Below are 24,028 nucleotides of genomic sequence, written 5' to 3'. Positions count from 1 at the left end.
GATAAAGAGCCTCAGGTCTGTATCTTACCTTTGTGATCATACTGAACTGCACCCCTTGGTAAATCAGACAGAGGAATCAGCAGCAACCAATAATTCCCTTGAAGAGTCAATGCTATCTCTACTACTATCTTGTACACAAGCAGGCAGGTGTATGCGTTGTGTGGTATTAAATACCACCTTATGGCACATTCCCAACTACGAACCCCTAAAGACATTTATTTCACAACTAGCTGTCCTTTATATCCCAATATTGTTGCTCGAAGGCCCCTTAAAACTGAAGGATGCTACACTGGAGAGACTCCCCATCACCTACCCATTACATTATCCATTCCACCACCCATGCAGCCATCCACACATAGCTCCAGAGATGCACCAAGTGCTTTACTGGGCATGGGTGGGGGGACCAAAGTCTGTCAGAGCCAGGCCCAAGAAGACTGGCCTGGGCCGAGAAGGACTATTGGTGAAGTCCCAGAGCACGAGATGCTTGTCAAGGAGGAAAGACCTAGAAGACGGCAGTGAGCCCATGGGCAGAGCTGGAGACTGAAGAACAGGGCTGAAAGGGAGAGGAGGACCAGCAAGCATGTTCCCCTGATGACCTCAGGCTGTGATGTGACATGTGACCGCCCCTCACGTGGCAATTCTATTCTAACAAAAAATGTATGTATCACCGTGAGATGTTGCTTTGCTTGTGTTTTCCAGAGATCTGAAGCTTGATAATATCCTGTTAGACAAAGATGGACACATCAAAATAGCAGACTTTGGAATGTGCAAGGAGAACATGTTAGGAGATGCCAAGACAAACACTTTCTGTGGGACCCCGGACTACATTGCCCCAGAGGTACGGATGTGCTGTGGGAAGGGAGTGCGTGGGCGCCTGCCCAGCTCTACACATCCCTGGCCAAGTGCCACTGCTTCTTCCTGTCCCAAAAAATCAGAAGAGTTAAAATAGTTTGTTTCAGTATTTGTATCTGTTTTTCTTAGTATTTCATGAATGCAGCCGCACACGGGGACTGTGTTATTATTGAATGGCAGAGGGGCAGGGGGTGGTCTCCCATTCAACATGTCCTCCTCAGCTAGGACTCCTCCCCACCACAGACTCAAACTGTATTCACTCCACTCAGACCAAACAGAGGAAATGATGGGGAAGAACCAGGTGGACACTGAACAGGCTCAGAAGTATCCACCTGAATAAGTCAAGTGGTTTCATCTTGGGACCAGAAAAACCTGAACTGTGGTTTCCAAGCTGCCATTGTGTGACCTTGGAGAGATTGCTAGAGTCTAGTGACCCGCAACCCCTCTTCTGTCAAATGAGATATGTATGTCCCACGTTATTGTAAGTCTAAAATGGGTGAGCCTATGGAAGTTAAAAAAAAAAAAAAAAGAGAGAGAGAGAGGTATAGTGCTCATATTCTGAGCCCTTAGAAGAATGGCATTTGCTCAGAAGGCATTCATCATTCCTACTCTACCCATGTGCCCCCCTTGTTATGGAGTCCTCCCCAGCTGCCCACCTGAGGGAGATTGGACACCCCCTTAACACCTGGACCTTCTTCATTGCTTTTTATCTCAATCTCCATGCACCAGTGGATAATTGCTCTAAAGTCAAGCTATCCACTTTTTTAAATCTCTGTACTATGGGGCACCTGGATGGCTCACGTAAGTGTCTGAGGCTCAGACATGATCTCACCATTGGCTCAGGTCATGATCTCACCATCTCCGGGTTTGAGCCCCATGTCGGGCTCTGTGCTGACAGCTCGAAGCCTGGAGCCTGCTTCAGATTCTGTGTCTCCCTCTCCCTCTGCCCCTCCCCTACTTGTGCTCTCTCTCAAAAATAAACATTAAAACTTTTTTAAAAATTAAAATAAAATCTCTGTACTAGTTTGAAATCATTATAGATTCACAAGAAGTTGCAAAAATAGTACAGAAGTGTCACCGATATAGATCCTCCACCCATTTCCCCCAGTGGCTACATCTCCTATAATTATGGCACGACACCAAAATCAGGGAATGGATATTGGTACAATGTGTGTCCAGTTCTGTGCCATGTGATCTCATGTGTAGATTCACTTTTCGTAGATTCTTATTCACTTTTATATCCAATGACTGAGCACAGGGATTGGTGCATTAAGTTGCTAATACAACTTCCCCTCAGGTGGGAAGAATGAATGAATGACTATTAATAAATTCATAAAGGGGGATGGTGGTTTGATAGGGATGGACTTCTGATTTCCCGGGTCAAAAATTAGCACGTCTGTCATCAAGAGCGTAATTGTGGTGCCCTGAGTTTAAGAAATACGTGGCTTTGTCCTGTGCTTATTTGGTATTTAATTTTGACTGAACCTTGTTTTTTTTTTCAATATATGAAATTTATTGTCAAATTGGTTTCCATACAACACCCAGTGCTCATCCCAAAAGGTGCCCTCCTCAATACCCATCACCCACCTCCCCTCCTTCCCACCCCTCATCAACCCTCAGTTTGTTCTCAGTTTTTAAGAGTCTCTTATGCTTTGGCTCTCTCCCACTCTAACCTCTTTTTTTTCCTTCCCCTACCCCATGGGTTCCTGTTAAGTTTCTCAGGATCCACATAAGAGTGAAAACATATGGTATCTGTCTTTCTCTGTATGGCTTATTTCACTTAGCATCACACTCTCCAGTTCCATCCACGTTGCTACAAAGGGCCAGATTTCATTCTTTCTCATTGCCACGTAGTATTCCATTGTGTATATAAACAATTTCTTTATCCATTCATCAGTTGATGGACATTTAGGCTCTTTCCATCATTTGGCTATTGTTGAGAGTGCTGCTATAAACATTGGGGTACAAGTGCCCCTATGCATCAGTACTCTTGTATCCCTTGGGTAAATTCCTAGCAGTGCTACTGCTGGGTCATAGGGTAGGTCTATTTTTTAATTTTTTGAGGAACCTCCACACTGTTTTCCAGAGTGGCTGCACCAATTTGCATTCCCACCAACAGTGCAAGAGGGTTCCCGTTTCTCCACATCCTCTCCAGCATCTGTAGTCTCCTGATATGTTCATTTTGGCCACTCTGACTGGCGTGGGGTGATATCTGAGTGTGGTTTTGATTTGTATTTCCCTGATGAGGAGCAACGTTGAGCATCTTTTCATGTGCCTGTTGGCCATCCAGAGGTCTTCTTTAGAGAAGTGTCTATTCATGTTTTCTGCCTATTTCTTCACTGGGTTATTTGTTTTTCCGGTGTGGAGTTTGGGGAGCTCTTTATAGATTTTGGATACTAGCCCTTTGTCCTATATGTCATTTGCAAATATCTTTTCCCATCCTGTTGGTTGCCTTTTACTTTTGTTGGTTGTTTCCTTTGCTGTGCAGAAGCTTTTTATCTTCATAAGGTCCCAGTAATTCATTTTTGCTTTTAATTCCCTTGCCTTTGGGGATGTGTCAAGTAAGAAATTGCTACGACTGAGGTCAGAGAGGTCTTTTCCTGCTTTCTCCTCTAGGGTTTTGATGGTTTCCTGTCTCACATTCAGGTCCTTTATCCATTTTGAGTTTATTTTTGTGAATGGTGTGAGAAAGTGGTCTAGTTTCAACCTTCTGCATGTTGCTGTCCAGTTCTCCCAGCACCATTTGTTAAAGACACTGTCTTTTTTCCATTGGATGTTCTTTCCTGCTTTGTCAAAGATGAGTTGGCCATACGTTTGTGGGTCTAGTTCTGGGGTTCCTATTCTATTCCATTGGTCTATGTGTCTGTTTTTGGGCCAATACCATGCTGTCTTGATGATGACAGCTTTGTAGTAGAGGCTAAAGTCTGGGATTATGATGCCTCCTGCTTTGGTCTTCTTCAAAATTACTTTGGGTACTCGGGGCCTTTTGTGGTTCCATATGAATTTTAGGATTGCTTGTTCTAGCTTCGAGAGGAATGCCGGTGTAATTTTGATTGGGATTGCATTGAATGTGTAGATAGCTTTGGGTAGTATTGACATTTTGACAATATTTATTCTTCCAATCCATGAGCATGGAATGTTTTTCCATTTCTTTATGTCTTCTTCAATTTCCTTCATAAGCTTTCTATAGTTTTCAGCATACAGATCTTTTACAGCTTTGGTTAGATTTATCCCTAGGTATTTTATGCTCCTTGGTGCAATTGTGAATGGGATTAGCTTCTTTATTTGTCTTTCTGTTGCTTCATTATTAGTGTATAAGAATGCAACTGATTTCTGTACATTGATTTTGTATCCTGCAACTTTGCTAAATTCATGTATCAGTTCTAGCAGACTTCTGGTGGAGTCTATCGGATTTTCCTTGTATAATATGTCATCCGCAAAAAGTAAAAGCTTAACTTCATCTTTGCCAATTTTGATGCCTTTGATTTCCTTTTGTTGTCTGATTGCTGATGCTAGAACTTCCAACACTATGTTAAACAACAGTGGTGAGAGTGAACATCCCTGTCGTGTTCCTGATCTCAGGGAAAAAGCTCTCAGTTTTTCCCCATTGAGGATGATGTTAGCTGTGGGCTTTTCATAAATGGCTTTTATGATGTTTAAGTATGTTCCTTCTATCCCGACTTTCTCGAGGGTTTTTATTAAGAAATGTTGCTGAATTTTGTCAAATGACTTTTCTGCATCGATTGACAGGATCATATGGTTCTTATCTTTTCTTTTATTAATGTGATGTATCACGTTGATTGATTTGCAAATGTTGAACCAGCCCTGCATCCCAGGAATGAATCCCACTTGATCATGGTGAATAATTCTTTTTATATGCTGTTGAATTCGATTTGCTAGTATCTTATTGAGAATTTTTGCATCCATATTCATCAGGGATATTGGCCTGTAGTTCTCTTTTTTTTACTGGGTCTCTGTCTGGTTTAGGAATCAAAGTAATACTGGCTTCATAGAATGAGTCTGGAAGTTTTCCTTCCCTTTCTATTTTTTGGAATAGCTTGAGAAGGATAGGTATTATCTCTGCTTTAAATGTCTGGTAGAACTCCCCTGGGAAGCCATCTGGTCCTGGACTCTTATTTGTTGGGAGATTTTTGATAACCGATTCAATTTCTTCGCTGGTTATGGGTCTGTTCAAGCTTTCGATTTCCTCCCAATTGAGTTTTGGAAGAGTGTGGGTGTTTAGGAATTTGTCCATTTCTTCCAGGTTGTCCAGTTTGTTGCCATATAATTTTTCATAGTATTCCCTGAAAATTGCTTGTATCTCTGAGGGATTGGTTGTAATAATTCCATTTTCATTCAGGATTTTATCTATTTGGGTCATCTCCCTTTTCTTTTTGAGAAGCCTGGCTAGAGGTGTATCAATTCTGTTTAGTTTTTCAAAAAACCAACTCTTGGTTTCATTGATCTGCTCTACAGTTTTTTTAGATTCTATATTGTTTATTTCTGATCTGATATTTATTATTTCTCTTCTTCTATTGGGTTTAGCCTGTCTTTGCTGTTCTGCTTCTATTTCCTTTAGGTGTGCTGTTAGATTTTGTATTTGGGATTTTTCTTGTTTCTTGAGATAGGCCTGGATTGCAATGTATTTTCCTCTCAGGACTGCCTTAGTTGCATCCTGAAGCGTTTGGATTGTTGTATTTTCATTTTTGTTTGTTTCCATATATTTTTTAATTTTTTGTCTAATTTCCTGGTTGACCCATTCATTGTTTAGTAGGGTGTTCTTTAACCTCCATGCTTTTGGAGGTTTTCCAGATGTTTTCCTGTGGTTGATTTCAAGCTTCATAGCATTGTGGTCTGAAAGTATGCATGGTATGATCTCAATCCTTGTATACTTATGAAGGGCTGTTTTGTGACCCAGTATGTGATCTATCTTGGAGAATGTTCCATGTGCACTCAAGAACAAAGTATATGCTGTTGCTTTGGGATGCAGAGTTCTAAATATATCTGTCAAGTCCATCTGATCCAATGTATCATTCAGGGCCCTTGTTTCTTTATTGACCGTGTGTCTAGATGACCTATCCATTTCTGTAAGTGGAGTGTTAAAGTCCCCTGCAATTACCACGTTCTTATCAATAAGGTTGCTTATGTTTGTAATTGTTTTATATATTTGGGGGCTCCCGTATTCGGCACATAGACATTTATAATTGTTAGCTCTTCCTGATGGGTAGACCCTGTAATTATTATATAATGCCCTTCTTCATCTCTTGTTACAGCCTTTAATTTAAAGTCTAGTTTATCTGATATAAGTATGGCTATGCCAGCTTTCTTTTGGCTTCCAGTAGCATGATAAATAGTTCTCCATCCCTTCACTTTGAATCTGAAGGTGTCCTCAGGTCTAAAATGAGTCTCTTGTAGACAGCAAATAGATGGATCTTGTTTTTTATCCATTCTGATACCCTATGTCTGACTGAACCTTGTTTAAATGCAAGACTGGCCACTGGTCAACCAGAAATTATGGCCTTTGACTTACCTGTCTGCTTCTGCATCTTCCAGAATTTAGTGTTAGCGACTGACTTCTCTCTCTGCATCTTCTGTCTCTTACCTTCCACCATGCTGTCTTCTTACTATACATTCTCCATGAGCAATAATTAATTTAAGACTATGGTTATAATTCCAAGATCAATATGGCCAGCCCAAACTTCTTGCTTCTGCGGTCACAGGCCATTCAAACATAACAGGTCTCCAACTCACTTTCTCTGTTGAACCTGCTCCGCCCACCACCCCCTTTCCCTTCATCTCTTTCTTAGTAAATCACACACTCATCCACCTACTAACCTCACCAGAAAACCAGAGTAATTGAGTTTTCTTTCTTTCCTTCTTACCCTTCCCCTATCCAAACACCCAGAAGTTCTAGATATAGCCCTCAGAGACATCTATTCTTTCTCCTCCCCGATCTTGTGACTGCATTAAGAATCGCCCTTGATTATTCCTTGATTCTCTAAGTGAGTCCCTTTGGTTGGACCCCCAATGCTTCTCCAGTTCATTCCCCCACTTCCGGCCGCTACCCTACTCCAGGCCCTGAGCAGCTCTTGTCTGGACGCTGGGGACACCCTCTGGCTTTCCTCTCTGTCACCACCCAACTGCCAGTTTACCTTCTACATAGTTCCAAATTTTTGTAAGAGATGCTCCCTCATTAGTTAAAAAAAAAAAGCATCCTCAGTATATGTATATTGTATATGAATCTCACACACTATTGCCAACTAATATAGTCTGTATATTATAAAATTTGCATATAGAAGGATACAGTCAGGTTGAAATTAAAACAAAATATACAATTTTTTAAAAAATTTTTTAATATTTTTGAAAGAGACAGAGAGCATGAGCAGGGAAGGGGCAGAGAGAGAGAGGGAGACACAGGATCCGAAGCAGGCTCCAGGCTCTGAGCGGCCAGCACAGAGCCCGACACAAGGCTTGAACTCATGAACTGTGAGATCATGACCTGAGCTGAAGTCAGACACTTAACTGACTGAGCCACCCAGCACCCCTACAATTATTTTAAGTAATTAAATTTTACTCTGTTTATTGATAGTTTATGCTTTGTTCAAATCATGAGGTTAAATAACTTAAGATCTTGGTTGAACACTCTAGGACTCAGATTCAAAGGTCTGATTGGATTTTTACTTCTTGGTTTCACTGGCCATCATAGCTGGAAAGGATAGCTCACAAAGGCACAGTATCACTTAGACTTTACAATACGTATTTTAGGCAAGGTTCGTTGTCGACAATGGAGGTTGTAATTCAAATCATTCCATAATTCAAAACAAGGTCTTTGATACATCTTTTTTTTAGCTAACTTCTTGTCATAACTAAGGACACTCTTTTAGCTTCCTTGTAATGTAGGTGACCAAGAACTTGTACTGAGAACAAGAGAGACCTCTCTGCTGCCATTTTCTTATGTTCTCTGTGTTTGCATCTGTCTCTCAAAAATAAACTTAAAAAAATATTTAAAAAAAACAGGTGTGCTCTCCTACCTCGGAGCCTTAATAATTTAACTTTCCCTTATTGTGTTTCTAAGTATATGTTGCTTAGTACTGGTTTTATGTGTATTCGGTCGTTATCTCTAGGGAAGAGACTCTGTGGCAAACAGAAAGCCAGTGAGACCAGGCAAGTCATTAGAAACACACAGGAGCACAGAGCAGGACAAGGGCCATGGAGCCCACCTGGCAGATGCCAGTATCTCTTGATGGGAGAACCCAAATTCCAGAAGTAAATGCACTTCAGAGCGGCATCAGGAATGACACACAAAAATACAGACCGCACTCCCCACAGCCGGGGAATGTCCCCAGTCCATGTCTCCTAAGACATAAAACTCAATGACTCCCTGTGTCTTCCAGTTGTAGGACCAAGGGTCTAACATGTAACCGGAGGTCCAAGCCCGTTTTGACAAGACTAGGGAAACAGTTAAACACCCTACTCGCTAAGCCACTTAGTAATTCCATGTGGGATTCCAATACACGGAAGCAGCTCCCTGGAGAGACCAGGAGTCACTTGGGGACCAACACTATAAAGGGACTGGCTGGTCACCTAGTAAACTATGACCACACACCAACACAGTGAGCTTTATAGAGATGTAAATCACTAGCTCTACCAGGAGGATGCAGTTGCCAATGATAACTTTCACCGTTGGAGAGAGAGACTCTGACATAAAGTGGCAACGTCTTTAGTATCTGAATTCATTGAGTAAAGATGGGGGGAGGGAACAGGACAAAAGAGGATGAGGCCATACGAAGGCAGCAGGGGCTGAAACAAGGGCACCTGGGTGGTTCAGTCAGTTAAGCATCCAACTCTTGATTTTGGCTCAGGTCATGATCTCACAGTTTGTGAGATCGAGCCCTGTTGGGATCTGTGCTACGGAATCTGTTTGGGATGCTCGCTCTCGCGCGCTCTCTCTCTCGCTCTCTCTCTCTCTCTCTCAAAATGAATATTTTTAAAAAGGCAGCAGGGGTTGAGACAGAAAAAGGGGCTGCTTCAGCCAGTGTTTCCCTACCAGTTTCTTTAGAAATGTAGACAGTGTGAGCATGACCTTGTTGAGATTTAATCCATGGGACATTAAAGATAAAAGGAACATTATGTAGCAAAAATCTCCCAAGGAGCAGGGTTCAGAACATAGCTTCAGCTCCCTAACTAGATCTTAAATAAGACAGTAACCTCCTGAAGTCCAATCCCTGTACTTTATTAAACAGGGGTCCCAGGACCTACCTCAGGAATTCTTATAAATAAGACAGATACCTAACACATGTCAGCATACTTCTGCAAATTTTCTGTTCAGGCAATGTCACTCTGCGTTTTGCTTCTTCCTCCTAACTTACGAGGAATTCTTTATGAACATCACCTAGCACTAGAAGACTTAATTTCCACCACAGCTGTCTCCCGTCCTCCAAATTTCTTTTCATCTGTCCTTCCAAATGAAGTTTAGGAAGACAGGATGCTCAGAGCAGTTTCTGGTTGCTTTGGGCTCCCCCTTGTGACAGAACTTGGGAATTGTGTGTGAACCAGTCCCCATTTGAGGCAAATTCACCTAAACTGAGATGTGTGTGTGTGTGTGTGTGTGTGTGTGTGTGTGTGTGTACACATCTTTATCACTCTCTCTGTATCTACTTTTAAACTTTTCCCTAAGGAATAATCCATCTTCTCCAGTTGTATGCTGGAAGTCAGTGGCAGATTGCAAAATTCTGTTTGCAACTTGATCTTTATTTTCACCAACGGGTGCCACTTGATCAGGATGGATAGTTATCGTAGAGCATGCAGTCATTTCCATAGGACAAAGCACTGCATGTTCCCTGCTTTTCACTGGATTCGCACAATAACCCAGTAGTAAGTCAGCCAGATGTTATCACCACTTTTTTTTTTTTAACAAATGAGACCCAGAGAGGGTGAAGGAATCTGCCCCAAACTATACATTAGGGGGACTAAGCCAGAAGTAGAACCCACAACATTTTGTATGGCCATCACAGTTTCGTCGTGGTTTATCAACTGTTGTGTTGGGAGACACTTCCACCATATTCCCGAGCCTCAGACCACACGTAGCTCATTCCCCAAGGACAGACGTGGAGTGGGGTGGCGTTCAGAGACAGCAGACATGCACACTAGCCCACTGTATCAAAGGATCACCAGCATCGAGACATGCAGCTTTACTAGAAAGGCTACAATGTCTAGAACGTAACATCCTTTTTCTTTCCTAAGGCCGCCATTGCTGCAACTGTACCATATAGTCCACAGGCCCACGTAAGAAGACATTCCATTTCAAACGGAGACCTCTAATAGTAAAATGACCTGTGTGTTTACGTGTATGTGCTCACACACAGGGGACTGAGCTAGGTCTTAAAACGCAGCCAGCGTGGAAAGGATAGCCATCTCCAGAGGGTCCCAGCCTCGCTTTTTAATTTAGCGCTTCAATACTATCCTCGCTTTCTCCATTTTGATAATAAAGCATCTTGTCCCCACCCCCATCCTGGGAGCAGCAGGCATGAGACACAAGGGTTTTCTTGTCTTCGCCATTTAACAGATTGTTACTGTGTTCCTGCTGTGTACTGGTTTTCATTTTAAAATATACATACCATGGAATATACCATCTAACCATTCTAAGAGTGTTATTCAGTCGTGTTAAGTATATTAGCATTGTTGTGCAACGAATCTCTGGAATTTTTTTTTTTTAATCAGGCACAACTGAAACTCGATAGCCATTAAACAACCACCCATTTTCCCCAAACCCTCAGCAACCACTGTCCCACTTTCTGTCCTTATAAATCAGACACCTCTAGGGACCTCATACAAGTGAATTCATACAGTATTTGTCTTTTCAAGCCTGGCTTCTTTCATTTAGCACAATGTCCTCAAGGTTTATCTAGGTTGGATCACGTGTCAGGATTTCATTGTTTTAAGGCTGAATAATATTCCGCTGTATGTATAGATCACATCGCTTATCCATTCAGCCACTGATGGACCTCACACATGGCATTGGAAAATGTCACAGCTTGGTTTGCTAGGATGACAAGAGTCACAGGTACACTCTCTACCTTTCAACATTCAACAAGGAAGCCACTGAAAGCCCAGAATACAGTCTTTTCTGCCAGGAGAGTAGATGGATGAAAGGGTAGAAATCTTTTTAAACGTTAGGTGGAGGGCACCTGGGTGGCTCAGTTGGTTAAGCATCCAACTCTGGGTTTCAACTTACGTCATGATCTCGTGGTTTGTTGAGTTTGAGCCCCCCCCCACCCCCCGCCCTGGTCAGGCTCTGTGCTGACAGTGCAGAGCCTGCTTGATTCTCTCCCCCACCCCTTTCTCTGCCTCTCCCCTGCTTAATCTTTTTTAGAAAAATAAAAGTTAGGTGAGATCCCAGACTTTAAATCCACTTCCCTAAAGGACAGACCAGACCAGTTCTACTCAAAGCACTGCTGTTAAGCTGCACATCACTCTGAGAGAGAGAATTTCTGGAACTGAAGTCTGCTATCCTGGTCTCTCTCAGCACACTCACTAATTCTGACTCTTTAATGGCGACCACAGATGGGACACCTTAGTTGTACAACTGTGGCCAGAGAGGCTTTACGGGATGGATTTAGGGAGATGACCTCTTTGGAGGTGTGATTACCTACTGAAAGTTTATGCAAAGTCTCAGGACAGACTTCAGTAAAACACATGGGTTTGGTTTAGTCACAGAACAGCATACACACACACACACACACACACACACACACACACACACACACACCAGCTTTCTTAGGTCTGAATCGACTACCCAAGTCCTCACATCACAGGTGGGAAAATGAAGGCTAAGGGCACAGGCCAGTGGTTGCTCTTAAGGCCACAGGGGAAGGAGACATTAAAACCAAAAACTCTTTGCTCAGTTTGGGCACTGTTCACTCATTTCTGCCGCCAGCATCTCAAAAGCTACAGTTTTCAGTGTGATCGGTGTTAAAACCACATACGGTCATCACCATCGACTATTTACCGGTGGCCTTGAAAAGTTCAAGCAGGGTTTTCGCTCATCCACCTCGTGTTCATTAATTATGCCTCTGCCTGTTGGTCACACAGATCTTGCTGGGCCAGAAATACAACCATTCTGTTGACTGGTGGTCCTTCGGTGTTCTCCTCTATGAGATGCTGATTGGGCAGTCACCTTTCCACGGGCAAGATGAAGAGGAGCTTTTCCACTCCATCCGCATGGACAATCCCTTTTACCCCCGATGGCTTGAGAAAGAGGCGAAGGATCTTTTGGTGAAGGTAAGAAGTGAAGCCAAGGAGACTCTGTAGAATTAGTATTGGGTATTCTGATCAGTTTTCCCATTCATTTCTAGGTTCTGACTTATACTTGGTAAACAATAGTCATATTGAACTGGATTTAAATGGGATTCTCACCATGTATTTCAACTGAGGCACCAGTAGGATGGACGTTAGATACCAAAATGAGAAGATAAACGTTCGTGTGCCTGGTTTACATAAGAAATGCCCAGGAACCAGTTCCATGACTCTTGAAACCCTTACTTTGAGAGGAAATTGGCCCACTGACAAGCCCAGTTTGTAGCTTAAAACTCAGCCTTTGGTTTCCCATCATGCCCATTAAGCCTACTCAGTCCAGTTCATCTTCCCCTTCCCACCTGGACAGAATGCACAACTCTTCAGCCAAACACAAACCTCACATCACCCCTAGGCCATAAAACATGGTCTCAGTTGAGAAGGTAAAACTGTTCAGCCCATGAAAGAAGTCAGCAAGTCAACCAGATCTCTAAAGCCAAGACTTTTAATCCCTCTTCTCCAGTCAGATTCAGGGCTGGTGGCGACTCACTTTGGGAGAAGGGAATGTGGTCATGTTGTGGCCAACTGTGTCCTGTTCTCTTCCTCTCCAGCTCTTGGGTCTCTGCTGCAGACCAGACCAGGTTAAAAGTAGGGAGAGGACAGAGGAGTAAGAAGGAGAAACCGTTGTTCTTTTATGGCTGGGTGGCTTCATGCTTGGAGTCCGGTGGTTTGTGAAAGCCAGAACTTCTGTGAGACATTCTAGTAGGTCTTTTGGAAGTAAGAACTGGTCACCGGGGATGTTTTTGGCCAAAGCCCTTGACACACAGGCCATTTGTTCAGTCCGTTCCCTGGCCCAGATACTATACCAAACTCCATTTCACAGCATTCCATCTCACAGAGACCCTCACTGCTCACTGCCTGAGAGGGCCCCTTCAGCAGTATTTAAAATGCTGCAGATCACATCCCCTTCCCATGTCCACTGGAAACACTGATGCATCTTTCACCCTGTAACTCAGAATTCAGACTGTCACCATCCCTGCAGAATTCGCAATCAAAGCAAGACTCACACCCCGGTCCATGACGGTCCAGGCTCAGGGGAGAATTGAGTGTGTTACAGATGGAAACCGGGCTCTAAGAATCACTTGCCATGAACCAGGAGCTCCCAGGGAAAGCCAATGAAGAGACCTAAGCAGCACCTGAGAGCCATCATTAAAGATTGGAGTTATAGGCAGAGTCCTGGTTTCCTTCTGTTGAGGACGCAAATTAACACCCACAGTGTGAGTACAAAAAATAAGTCACGGTAGTGCAACGTGCTCTTACATATAATAACAATGACCAGCACTCACTGAGCTGTCCCAGCAACTGTTTGGATCAAGGAGATACACCGAGGTGATCAGGAAGCGAGCAAATCTAAAAGAAGTGGACCAAGAGCACAGGTGTGTTGAATTCGAGCGTCTCCTATCTCAGCTGGCTTTAAAAATCATTTAGGAAAATAATTTTCAGTCTTGCTGTCTTTATATTGAAAAGGGGGAGCAAAGAGTAAGACCTTTCAACATTAGAAGCTCTCGGTGGATTTTAAGGGTTTTTTTTTTAACATTTATTTATTTTTGAGAGAGAGAGAGAGAGAGAGAGAGAGAGAGCGTGAGCAGGGGAGGGGCAGAGACAGAGGGAGACACAGAATCCGAAGCAGGCTCCAGGCTCTGAGCTGTCGGCACAGAGCCCGACGCGAGGCTTGAACCCACAAACCGTGAGATCATGACCCGAGCCGACGTTGGACACTTAACTGACTGAGCCACCCAGGCGCCCCAGTGGATTTTAACTCTAAAAACAATTACCAGGCCCATCTTGTTTCACAAGTCTACTTTTTTCTCATGAACTACCTGGATTTAAAGGGCACCCACTTCTCCTGCTCTAATACGACCGGCAACTTGTCCAGAGTCTGAGATGCTGAGGCAACTCTGCAGCCCTCCCTCAGGAGTCCAGTGCGGAGAGAGCCCCCCCAGGACACCCCGCCCAAGGCTGATGGCATTGCAAGTCTGAGCCACTTCAACTCAGCTTTCTGTTTCTGTTATCCAAAGAAACCACAAACCTAGAAAACTCTCAGAATGATCCATTAAACATACTTTCAATGACTGAACAACACACCTATAAAATGAAAGCTGATTTCAAAATTAACCAATTAAGAAGATGACAACAGTAAAAATTATCAGGATTGGGATGGAAGCAGTGTTGCTTTACGCAAAGGCAAGTTGAGACATTATTACAGTTGCTGCATGGGTTGTACGCGGACTGGACACGTGGGCTCAAGGTGAGGTAGGATTGGTTGGCTCCAGCTGCTGTAACAAAATATCACAGACTGAGGAGCTCACCCAACAAATTTACTTACAGTTCCGGAGGCTGGGAGTCAAAAGGCAAGGTCCAGCAAGGTCGGTTTCTGGCGAAGGCTTTCTTCCTGCCTTGCAGGCAGGTGCCTCCTTGCCACATCTTCACTCACACACGGGCGAAGAGCTCTCTGCTGTTTCCTCTTATAAGGACTCTAATCCTATTGGATCGGGCTCCCACCCATATGACCTCATTTAACCGTAATTACTTGTTTCCTGCAAGTTCACTCACATGGGGGGGTAGGGCTTCGATGTGTCACTTTTGAGGAGACATGCTTCAGTCTCGTAGTGTGGGGGTGCACTGAAAAGCCCTGGGCCAACGCAACCCCCCAGAAGGGAATAAGGAAACAGCTCAGGGGCTGCCTGGAGGCGATCCACCTTTACCCCTTGATGTTCCGCAAAAGTTCAACAGCTATGCTTCCAAACCCAGTGCCGCCTCGGGATGTGGGGGGGCTCACGGCCAGGAGGGAGGGTGAAGGAGTCACGGGGCCAGGTGGAGTTCATCAGAAGTTAATGCTGGAAGTGACGGTTTTTCACAGGAGAGAAAGACGGTGTGGGAAGAAGGATCAGTTCCAGGTAGAGAGGAAAGATGACAAGTCACATACAAGGAATATTACTCAGCAAGAAAAAGGAAGGAACGGTTATCGATCTACAAAACAACCTGGGTGGATCGCAAGGGTGTTGTGCGGAGTGAAAAAAGGCCAGTCTCCAAGGGTCACACACTGTGTGTCCACTTGTGTAACCTTCTCCAAAGGGCAGTGTGGAGATGGAAATCAGATTAGTGGCAGTGGGGGCTGGGGAGAGTGGAGGCAGGACAGTGACTGTAGAGGGGGATCCCAAGGGACAGCTTTGTGTTGACGGGACGGATCTGTGTGCACGGTGGTTACCCAAATCTACGCATGGGATAAAATGACAGAGAACTAGACACACACATTGTATCAATGCTGGCCTCCTGCTTTTGGTGTCATTCTATAATTATAAAAGACGTAGGCATTAGGGGAAGCTAGGTGACAGGGACACAGGACACCTGTACTAGCTTTTAACATCTTGTGAATTGATATGTATGGACTGAATGTGCCGGCCCCAAATCCTATGTTGAAGCCGTAACCCCCAAAATGATGAGGCCTTTGGGACATAATGAGGCAGAGATGACATAATCGGGGTGGGGTCACCACAGTGGACGAGTGCCCTTATAAAAAGAGGAAGAGAGAGCTATTCCCCCCCTCCAAGTGCATGCACCAGAGGAAGGGCATGTGAGGACACAGCAAGAAGGCGGCCACCTACACGCCAAAAAGATGGTCCTCGCCAGGAAGTGCCCACACAGGCACCTTGATCTTGGACTTCCAGACTCCAGAACTGTGAAAAATAAATGTCTGTTGTTTAAGGCACCACTCAGTCCGTGTCATTTTGTTGTAGCAGCCCAAGCAGACTAAGATGCTGTGATCGTTTCAAAATAAAAAGTTTAAGAACAAAATACAATGTAAGGGTTAATGCCAGCAAATACCAAAACCAAAATCATGTGCACTTTCAATAGCGGGAAAAAGATTTGCTAGAAGAATAGAAAATAAATCTGGCTGAACAGAGCAGAAACCAAGACAAGTAAGAATAAAAAGTGGGAGAGAGTGGGGCTCGTTGGCGAAAGAGGTCTTAAATCCACGTGGAGGAGACCGGGCTTATCCTTTCCCGTAGGTGTTGGTAAAAATTCCATCTCCTTGCCCCACAAGGAAGGTAGTCCTCTGCCATGTTCTAGAAGTAAGGCTGATAAAAATTAGTTTCCTCATGCAATTTGCTGACAAGAACATGGCTTCTAGTTTCATCTCTCCTCCTGGTTTGCTCTATAACTTTGGTCCCACTGCCCCCCTCATCCTTGAGTTCCATTTTCTGCAAAAAGCAAAGGGAGCATCATTTCTGAGAAACTTCCTGTAGAGAATTATAATGTAAAACCCAGAAGTAATGAGTCCTCTAAAAAAAAAAAAAAAAGGAATCTGTTACAGCAGCTGCATCAATATCACTCTCTGTTCCCTTTAGTCCTCACAGCACATAGGTGCAGGTAGTGTACTGAACAACTGCGCAGAAGAGACTGTGCTGCATCATGAATTGCAACTGGGACACCGCTGTTCAGTTGAGTCTTGAAAAGAAACACCCCTTTCTCCCTCATGTATTCATCCAGGATGTCCCGTCCATTTGTTTGGAAACGGGCGGAAAACGAAAGATCCCAAACAGAAGCACCTCTCCCTTCTGTAGAAAGATATATCTGCGCAGGGAATGAAGAGGGGAGAAGACCCCTCTCCAGGGACAGGGGCCAAGCGCTGGTGGCCCTCCTCAGCCGCCCAGCACGGCTCCCCAGCCCAGACAGTCGAGTAAATTCAAACAAACGACAGCTGCATCCTGGCCATTCGTGCACGAGGTGTGCTGTTTCCTGTTAATGTAAACCGCCCTCTGACAGCTTCGATGAACAAAAGCAAGTCTTTCTTCATGAACACGGAGTCCCTTGGTGCAGCTTCTCCAGCACAGAGCCGACGGCCTCCCGCAAGGTCACCAGACCTGGAAGCAGGCGGCGGTGGGTGGGGGGGGGGGGGAGCCTTGATGCAGGGGACAGAAGACAGTAACTCACTCTTGTGCAGGACGGGAAAGAAATCTGAGTCTCAAACATGAGGTCATGTTATATTCTCATTACATATTTTATCTTTGAAAGTATATTCTGTTAAATTTCACAGGTACATGGGTCAGTCTCAGAAGGCTCTGTCAGGATGCTCTAGGTACAAACGACACATGGTCCTGGAAAAATCCAACAGGAAACAGCATGGTCCGCACTTGGCAGAGGGCAATTACTTCTCACTGTATTCAGTAAAGCCTTTCATTATAACTACGTGAGCTAGAGACACTCCCACCTTCTCTCTCATCTTGTTTCATGAAAACGTCCTTAAAAAGTAGGGGCCAGTAAGGTGTGATGATCGTTTCTAGGCAAGTCACTTATTCCCTCTGCTTCTAAAGAATCAGTCTGCTTTTCCATGTGTTGGCCTACATTGGTGTTCGAGTCTACAGAAGAAAAATTTTACTGTGAATTTGGTGCCTTTTCTATGTGCCGTTATATATGCTGAAGACAAGATTCTGGCAGAAGGTGAGGACTGAAGATCTGTGGTCTGCATGTAAATAAAGTAGAAAGACAACTTGCTCACTTATTTAACAAACATTTATTGTGCATCTACTTTGTGCACAGCACTGTGCTAGGTTCTGTAAGAAAGAGAAACATAAGTGGTGTTTGCCCTCCATAGCTTACACTCTACTAAAAAAAAAATACTCTTAAAAATACTCTTGGGGCAACCGGGTGGCTCAGTCCGTTGAGCATCTGACTTTGGCTCAGGTCATGATCTCATTCGTTCCTGAGTTCGAGCCCCGCGTCAGGCTCTGTGCTGACAGCTCAGAGCCTGGAACCTGCTTTGGATTCTCTGTCTCCCTCTCTCTGCCTCTCTCTCTCTCTCTCGCTCTCTCTCTGTCTGTCTCTCTCTCTCTCTCTCAAAAATAAAAACGTTAACAAAATACTATTAAAAATGATAGACAGATAGATACCTTCTTTAATGGAGGGAAGATATTCAGATGTCCTATGGAGCCCAGAGGAGAGACTAAAGAGGCTGTTTATAATTTGGGCTCTACCCCTGGCTAGACCTGTGATCTTGAGCAAGTTATTTAGCTACTCTGAGCCCCCGTGTCCTTAACTGATGATCGGGACAGTGATCTCTGCTTTTAGAATCTGTCTTCAAAGTCAGGCCGATACGGCGGAGGCATCTGGCACTACTCCTGACTCTCAACGCTGGTTGGAATAAGTCACGGAACCAACCATATGACAATGAGTATGAGTTGAAGGGCGGGGAGGGCTCACCAGGAGTCGAGGGAGTCAAAGAAAGCTTCACAAAGAAGAAGGAGCATAAGCTGAACCCTGAGTGATGGGCTGGGATTGAAAGCTGAGGTGAAGGAAATGGCAAAATGTGGAGAGGCAAAATGGCAAATGAGGAGACGTATCTCCTCACGAGATGGAGATGTCCATAGGGAAGGACAGAGGTGGGAAAGGCAGATGGCGTATTCAGTGAGTAGACACGTCTGGACAGAAGAGAGGGTTACAGTGGGGACAGAAAGATGTGTGTCCGCAGAGGCCACAGAGAGCCTGGGATGACCAGCCAGGCTCAGAGGATGTTAGGACTCACCAGGGCATAGAGATGACCTTGCCTCACCCTGAATTCTCCAGGGGAGGAAATGGAGACTCGGAAAACTTGCACAAGGCCACGTGGGTAGGAAGTCTCTTGGGTGACAGCCTCATGTTAGTGGTTTTCTAACGGAGCTTTGGAACATCAAGTTTCCATCGAGAGACCTCAGCCGCCACCGTATGGTAAAGTGGGACAGCTGACCGTGTGGCTGCACTAGCTGGTTACATGGGTATTCCACCTGGACTTTTAAAAAGATTATCCTGATTTTTAAAAAGAAGAAAAAAAATCTCCACTTCGCTACAGCACGTTGTGTTTTTTTTCTTCTTTTGATTTTGGGTTTTTTGGGGGGACTTTCGGTAGAGCCTTTGAAGATTTTCAAGTAGGAAGGTAACATAAGTAAGGCAGTGTTTGGAAACACATAGACTGGCTATTCTTACAAGAGATAAAAGCAAGAGATCTCTGTAATTTAGTTGTTACCGGAGGTCCGGTCCTGCCAGAGCCTCGTGGAATATCCCTGTTTCAGAGACCCCACGGTGTCCTTATGAACACCCTACAGCTAGAAGTTACTCTATAAACAAACATCGAGCTGCGGGATAAAAAAGGGGTAACTACTTCAGGCACTTGGGACCCGTGACTCCCCAGGTCTTGTGTTTGGACTCTCCTATTCCGTACTGCCCTTGACCCGTTGTGTTGGAGTTTGAAGAGTTTCCAAGCTCCTTTCCTGTCCTGGCCAAGGTTCAGCGTGACCTCATAGTAACAGGAGAAGGAACAGTGCAAAGAAGAAAATATATCTGTAACAGACCAGAGGTCATTAAAGAGGATTTGAATTAAGTATTACTTTGCCAGCAGGTTTGCAGGAAGCAGAAATGATTCTCACTACTCAGACGCCTTATCCAAAGCTGACTGTCAGGGACTAGTTTATAGGATATCATCAAAGCAACACTGTTATCCTTTGAAGGCAGCTTGGTAGGAAATCAAAGTCAATTAATGGGCGGTCAACCCAGCAACAAATAAATTGATCACTTATTCTCTGTTGTTGGGTTTTACAGACCACGAATCACTGCATACGTGCGTGTGCACATGTGTGTGTGATTTCATCTCACGCACAGAACCACCCTGCGGGAAGGATACTTCATTCACTGTACAGGGGACGGCACAGACTCAGACTCCTGCAACTTGCCAGAGGTCCCGTAAATAATACAAGGCAAAGCTGATTTCAAAACCGGTCTATATCACTCAAGAGACTGCATTTCTAGGGCCGGGAGCAAGGGAGCAAAAACCCAGACTCTGGAATATTCAGAAGGCTCATTTGAGGGAGAGTGCTGTCACCAGTTTGGAGACAACAGTTGATACTCGAGAGTGGAAAAATCGGGTTAGAAAAGCCTCAAAAAGCAGTCTTTACCTCGTGACTTGCGCCTCACACACTATGAAATGCAGCCTCGTCTGAGGCTAACCGGCTGGTCCCCTGGGAAGTAACTGTTTTCTTTCTGCCGCTTCTCAGCTCTTCGTGAGGGAACCTGAAAAGAGACTAGGAGTGAGGGGAGACATCCGCCAGCATCCTTTGTTCCGGGAGATCAACTGGGAAGAGCTTGAAAGGAAGGAGATTGACCCACCGTTCCGGCCTAAAGTGGTAAGGACCTTCCCAGGACCATTTGGTTCCAGCTTGGCTCCCGGGCTGCCTGCCTGCCCCTCACCCCTGCTTGAGCCCCTACCTTCCCTCCGGGGTGCAGTTCTTGGAGCAAAGTGCTTCTTTAACCATAATTCAGGTTACCTGGCTGGGAGTGGGGGGATGGAGTGCGGGGGGGATGTTACTCTTGTTTTGCAATATCTAACCTGTGCGATGAAAATGTACCTGCATGAAAAATGAATTGCTGGGCGCATGCCTCAGACGTAACCTGCATGTGCCAGGTGGCTCTCTGATGAGATACGGTGCTTTTGCACAGGATGCATCCGTGCCCCATGGTCACAGATTCTGTGACCCAAATGTGTATGCGGGGGATCTTGCAACCCTCTTTTCCATGGCTATTTATTAAAGTTTGCCTGACGTTTGCAACTGGTTCACGTTAACTATATTCCCTAACGGCAACAGTTCAGTGTTACTTGGTTTAAGGAAAAAGTACATTGGGGCTGAGGAAGAGACAGGTCTCTAAATTCCCAGGTGTATGCTCACTAGTGAAAGTCACTAACCTCCATGAGAAAAGGCACAATGACCTGTCCATGTGCAGAACCACCATAAGGCGAAGACAGAGTAAAGAAGGGACGCCCCAGGGGGCTCAGTGGGTTAAGCGTCTGACTCTCGATTACGGCTCAGGTCATCATTTCACAGTTCATGAGATCGAGCCCCGTGTGAAGCCCCGAGGTCAGGCTCTGCACTGACAGCTCGGACCCTGCTTGGGATTCTCTCTCTCCCTCTCTGCCCCTCCCCCACTCACATGCACGCACACGCTCTAAAAATAAGTGAATAAACTTACAAAAAAGTAAAGTGCAGTTAAAATGAAAAAGCTTGGCAGACGGATGTTGGTAAGTGTGACCGCACACAGCCACTGAACCGGACTCCTAAAAATCGTTCAGATGGTCACTTTGAGGTTAGGTATATTTTACTACAGTTTTTACAATAAATAGTTTTTGGTTTGTTTTTTTTTTTTTAATTTTTTTAATGTTTGTTTGTTTTTGAGAGAGAGAGAGAGAGTGTGAGCAGGGGAGGGGCAGACAGGGAGGGAGACACAGAATCTGAAGCAGGCTCTGAGGTGTCAGCACAGAGCCCGATGCGGGGCTCCAACCCACGAGAACATGACCTGAGCCGAAGCTGGATCTCAACCCACTGAGCCACTCAGGCGCCCCAGCACTTTGCCTGGCTTTTACCAGTGGTGACATTTTGCCAAGATATGAGTGTTTTGTTTTGTTTTAATTGTTAAATGTTTTTATTTGCTTGTGAGAGGAAGTGGGGGAGGGACAGAGAGAGGGAGACCCAGAATCCGAAGCAGGCTCCAGGCTCCGAGCTGTCAGCACAGATTCTGACGCGGGGCTCGCACCCACGAACCGTGAGATCATGACCTGAGCCAAAGTGGGATGTGTGACCACCTCAGCCACCCAGGCGCCCCTCAAAAAATAGTTGTTTTAAAGGGTAAGGCAAATGGTAGATATGCCAGCTTTACCCGTCCCTGGTCAGTATGGATATAAACCATCTCTACCGTCTCTCCTGCATGGAAATGGCACAGGCTCGTGGGTCCCGAAGCAGAGTGCCTCGCTCTAGAAAACGGCCACTGCTGTTCCTCAGGAGGGGGGAGGACGAAGTGAGTGTGTTCCTAGGACACAACATTGTCCCAAGCTCTGGGGACGCGCTAAGGGTTCCACAGGCTGGTCTCTAGCACTTACTGTTTGGACCAGCACCATCCCTAATACGTGGGTTGATAATTTGTGATAAAATGATTTTTTTTTACCTAGTTTCGCTCATCATAACAATGTAACTCATGCCTCAACTTTCACAGTACATTACAATTGACTTGATAGTGTCCATCTAAAAATCAGACTTTTGATCTACACTTTCCCTACAGGACAGTTCTGCCAGTAGGAAGGAATTTCCCTGACCTGTTGTCCAAGCAGCTATTTGTAGGCAGAGGCCACAGGCCATTGGCTTCACCAGCCCAGGGGCCCCCTTGAGGGGAGGGAGAGTCTCTGACTTTTAGTTATGCTCATATATATAAGGGTGACTTTTGATCATCTTAAAAAAAAACTGAACTATACACCATACTAAGCAGTGTTTATAAATAGGTGTTTGTTTTTACATTTTTTTTTGGTCTCATGGGCACCAGTGAGCTAGGTGGCTCAAGGGGAGTTTGTCCCCATCCATCTATGGAAGACGGTCCAAGATGGTTAATGATAAAATGAACATGGCTGGAGAAGCCAGCAGTAGTGAAGGATATTGATGTAAGAATAGGAATATATAATCTGTAAAAGTCCTTGCCTCCACTCCCATCCTCCAGCCCTCCCCTCTTCCCCCTCAGTTACCCCCTAAAAACTAAAAGGATACAGGTCACATCTGGCCCCGCCTCTTTTTCAGAAGTGGCCAATCCTGTTTCAGGTAAACTATTAACCAGAATCATTAGACCCTACTTGGATGTATATAATGAAATTCCTTTACATGAATCTAAGTGTACTATTGACAACCTAATGCCTTGGGATCTTAGGAATGTTCCATGAATCCACCTATGACCATCTATGAGTGTTACTTCAGTTCATCTGCAGTGTGGATAGCAAGCAGTGTCATGTACACATGACAGCCTAGATAACAAAAAGAAAGATAATTAATGCAGTAGCTGATTTTCTTCCTTTTGTTCCTCCCTCCCTCGAACTCTGATCAAGAAATCACCGTATGACTGCAGCAATTTCGACAAAGAGTTCTTAAATGAGAAGCCCCGGCTATCATTTGCTGACAGAACCCTCATCAACAGTATGGACCAGAATATGTTCAGAAACTTTTCCTTCATCAACCCAGGGATGGAGAGGTTGATATCCTGAACCACTTTCCCTGACACATGGGGGACTTTGCCTTCTCTCTGCGAACTGGTTCAAGTGACACTCCTTGGATTCCTTTTCACCTTGGAAAAGAAAAGAAACACTCAATAACACCGGCTGAGACCTTCGAGCTCCCCCCTGACTCTGTATCTGCAGCAGAACCCAGCTCCACTCATTATAACGCCCTTCGGTGTCTCTCCTGTCCTCTCCTGCGGCCACCCCTGATGTTAGGTCATCACTAACCATAGTTATTTACTGGAACGAGGGTTCTCCTCCACACTGTGAGAGATCTGAAAACTTAACACTGCCCTAAACTGTGGCTCTTCACGTGGGCACCAACGGCTGCTCGGTGAAATACTTGATGACGGAAGGGGGCACAGTGAGCACGGGCTTCTGGAGACCGAAACAGCGCGTCGCCTGGTGGGAAAGCGGGCTTCGTTCAGCCACAGACAAGTAGCCAGTGACCTGTTTTATTCTGTTCACGTCTGGGGAAGTGTAAATGGTGGTGGGGGAACCCCTGGGTAGGTTTTTATGGGAATTCTTCACAATAAACATCGCTTGTAACTTGAGATTTACAAATCCATTCATTCTGATTAGCCATGGCATTCTTGGGAAAGAGGAAAACGGAAAGTGAAAAGAGATCATGTCGCTGAGGTGGAGGGTTTACTAAAACACCTACTCTGGCTATCTTATCAACATAGATATTACACTTAGAGTCCAACAAAGATGGACTCATTTACTCCTGCCAGTGGAACCACCCCATCCACCCACTCTCAGCTGATTTCA

At 44.8% G+C, this 24,028-nt stretch overlaps 1 protein-coding gene across 1 annotated transcript in view; it reads left to right on the top strand.

Annotated features, from left to right (window-relative positions):
* Positions 1-23,811, top strand: part of PRKCQ (protein kinase C theta) — a 185,563-nt gene extending 161,752 nt beyond the window's left edge. The window contains exons 15-18 of the mRNA XM_043564510.1: positions 700-838; positions 11,944-12,132; positions 20,229-20,357; positions 23,090-23,811. Coding sequence (XP_043420445.1) covers positions 700-838; positions 11,944-12,132; positions 20,229-20,357; positions 23,090-23,245 — 613 coding nt within the window. The 3' untranslated portion in view covers positions 23,246-23,811. The remainder of the gene's footprint in view (positions 1-699; positions 839-11,943; positions 12,133-20,228; positions 20,358-23,089) is intronic.
* The last annotated feature ends 217 nt before the right edge of the window (positions 23,812-24,028 follow it).

Source organism: Prionailurus bengalensis, chromosome B4 (assembly GCF_016509475.1).
Source record: "Prionailurus bengalensis isolate Pbe53 chromosome B4, Fcat_Pben_1.1_paternal_pri, whole genome shotgun sequence".
NCBI classification, from domain to species: Eukaryota; Metazoa; Chordata; class Mammalia; order Carnivora; family Felidae; genus Prionailurus; species Prionailurus bengalensis.
This window is presented reverse-complemented; position numbering and strand designations above follow the sequence as displayed.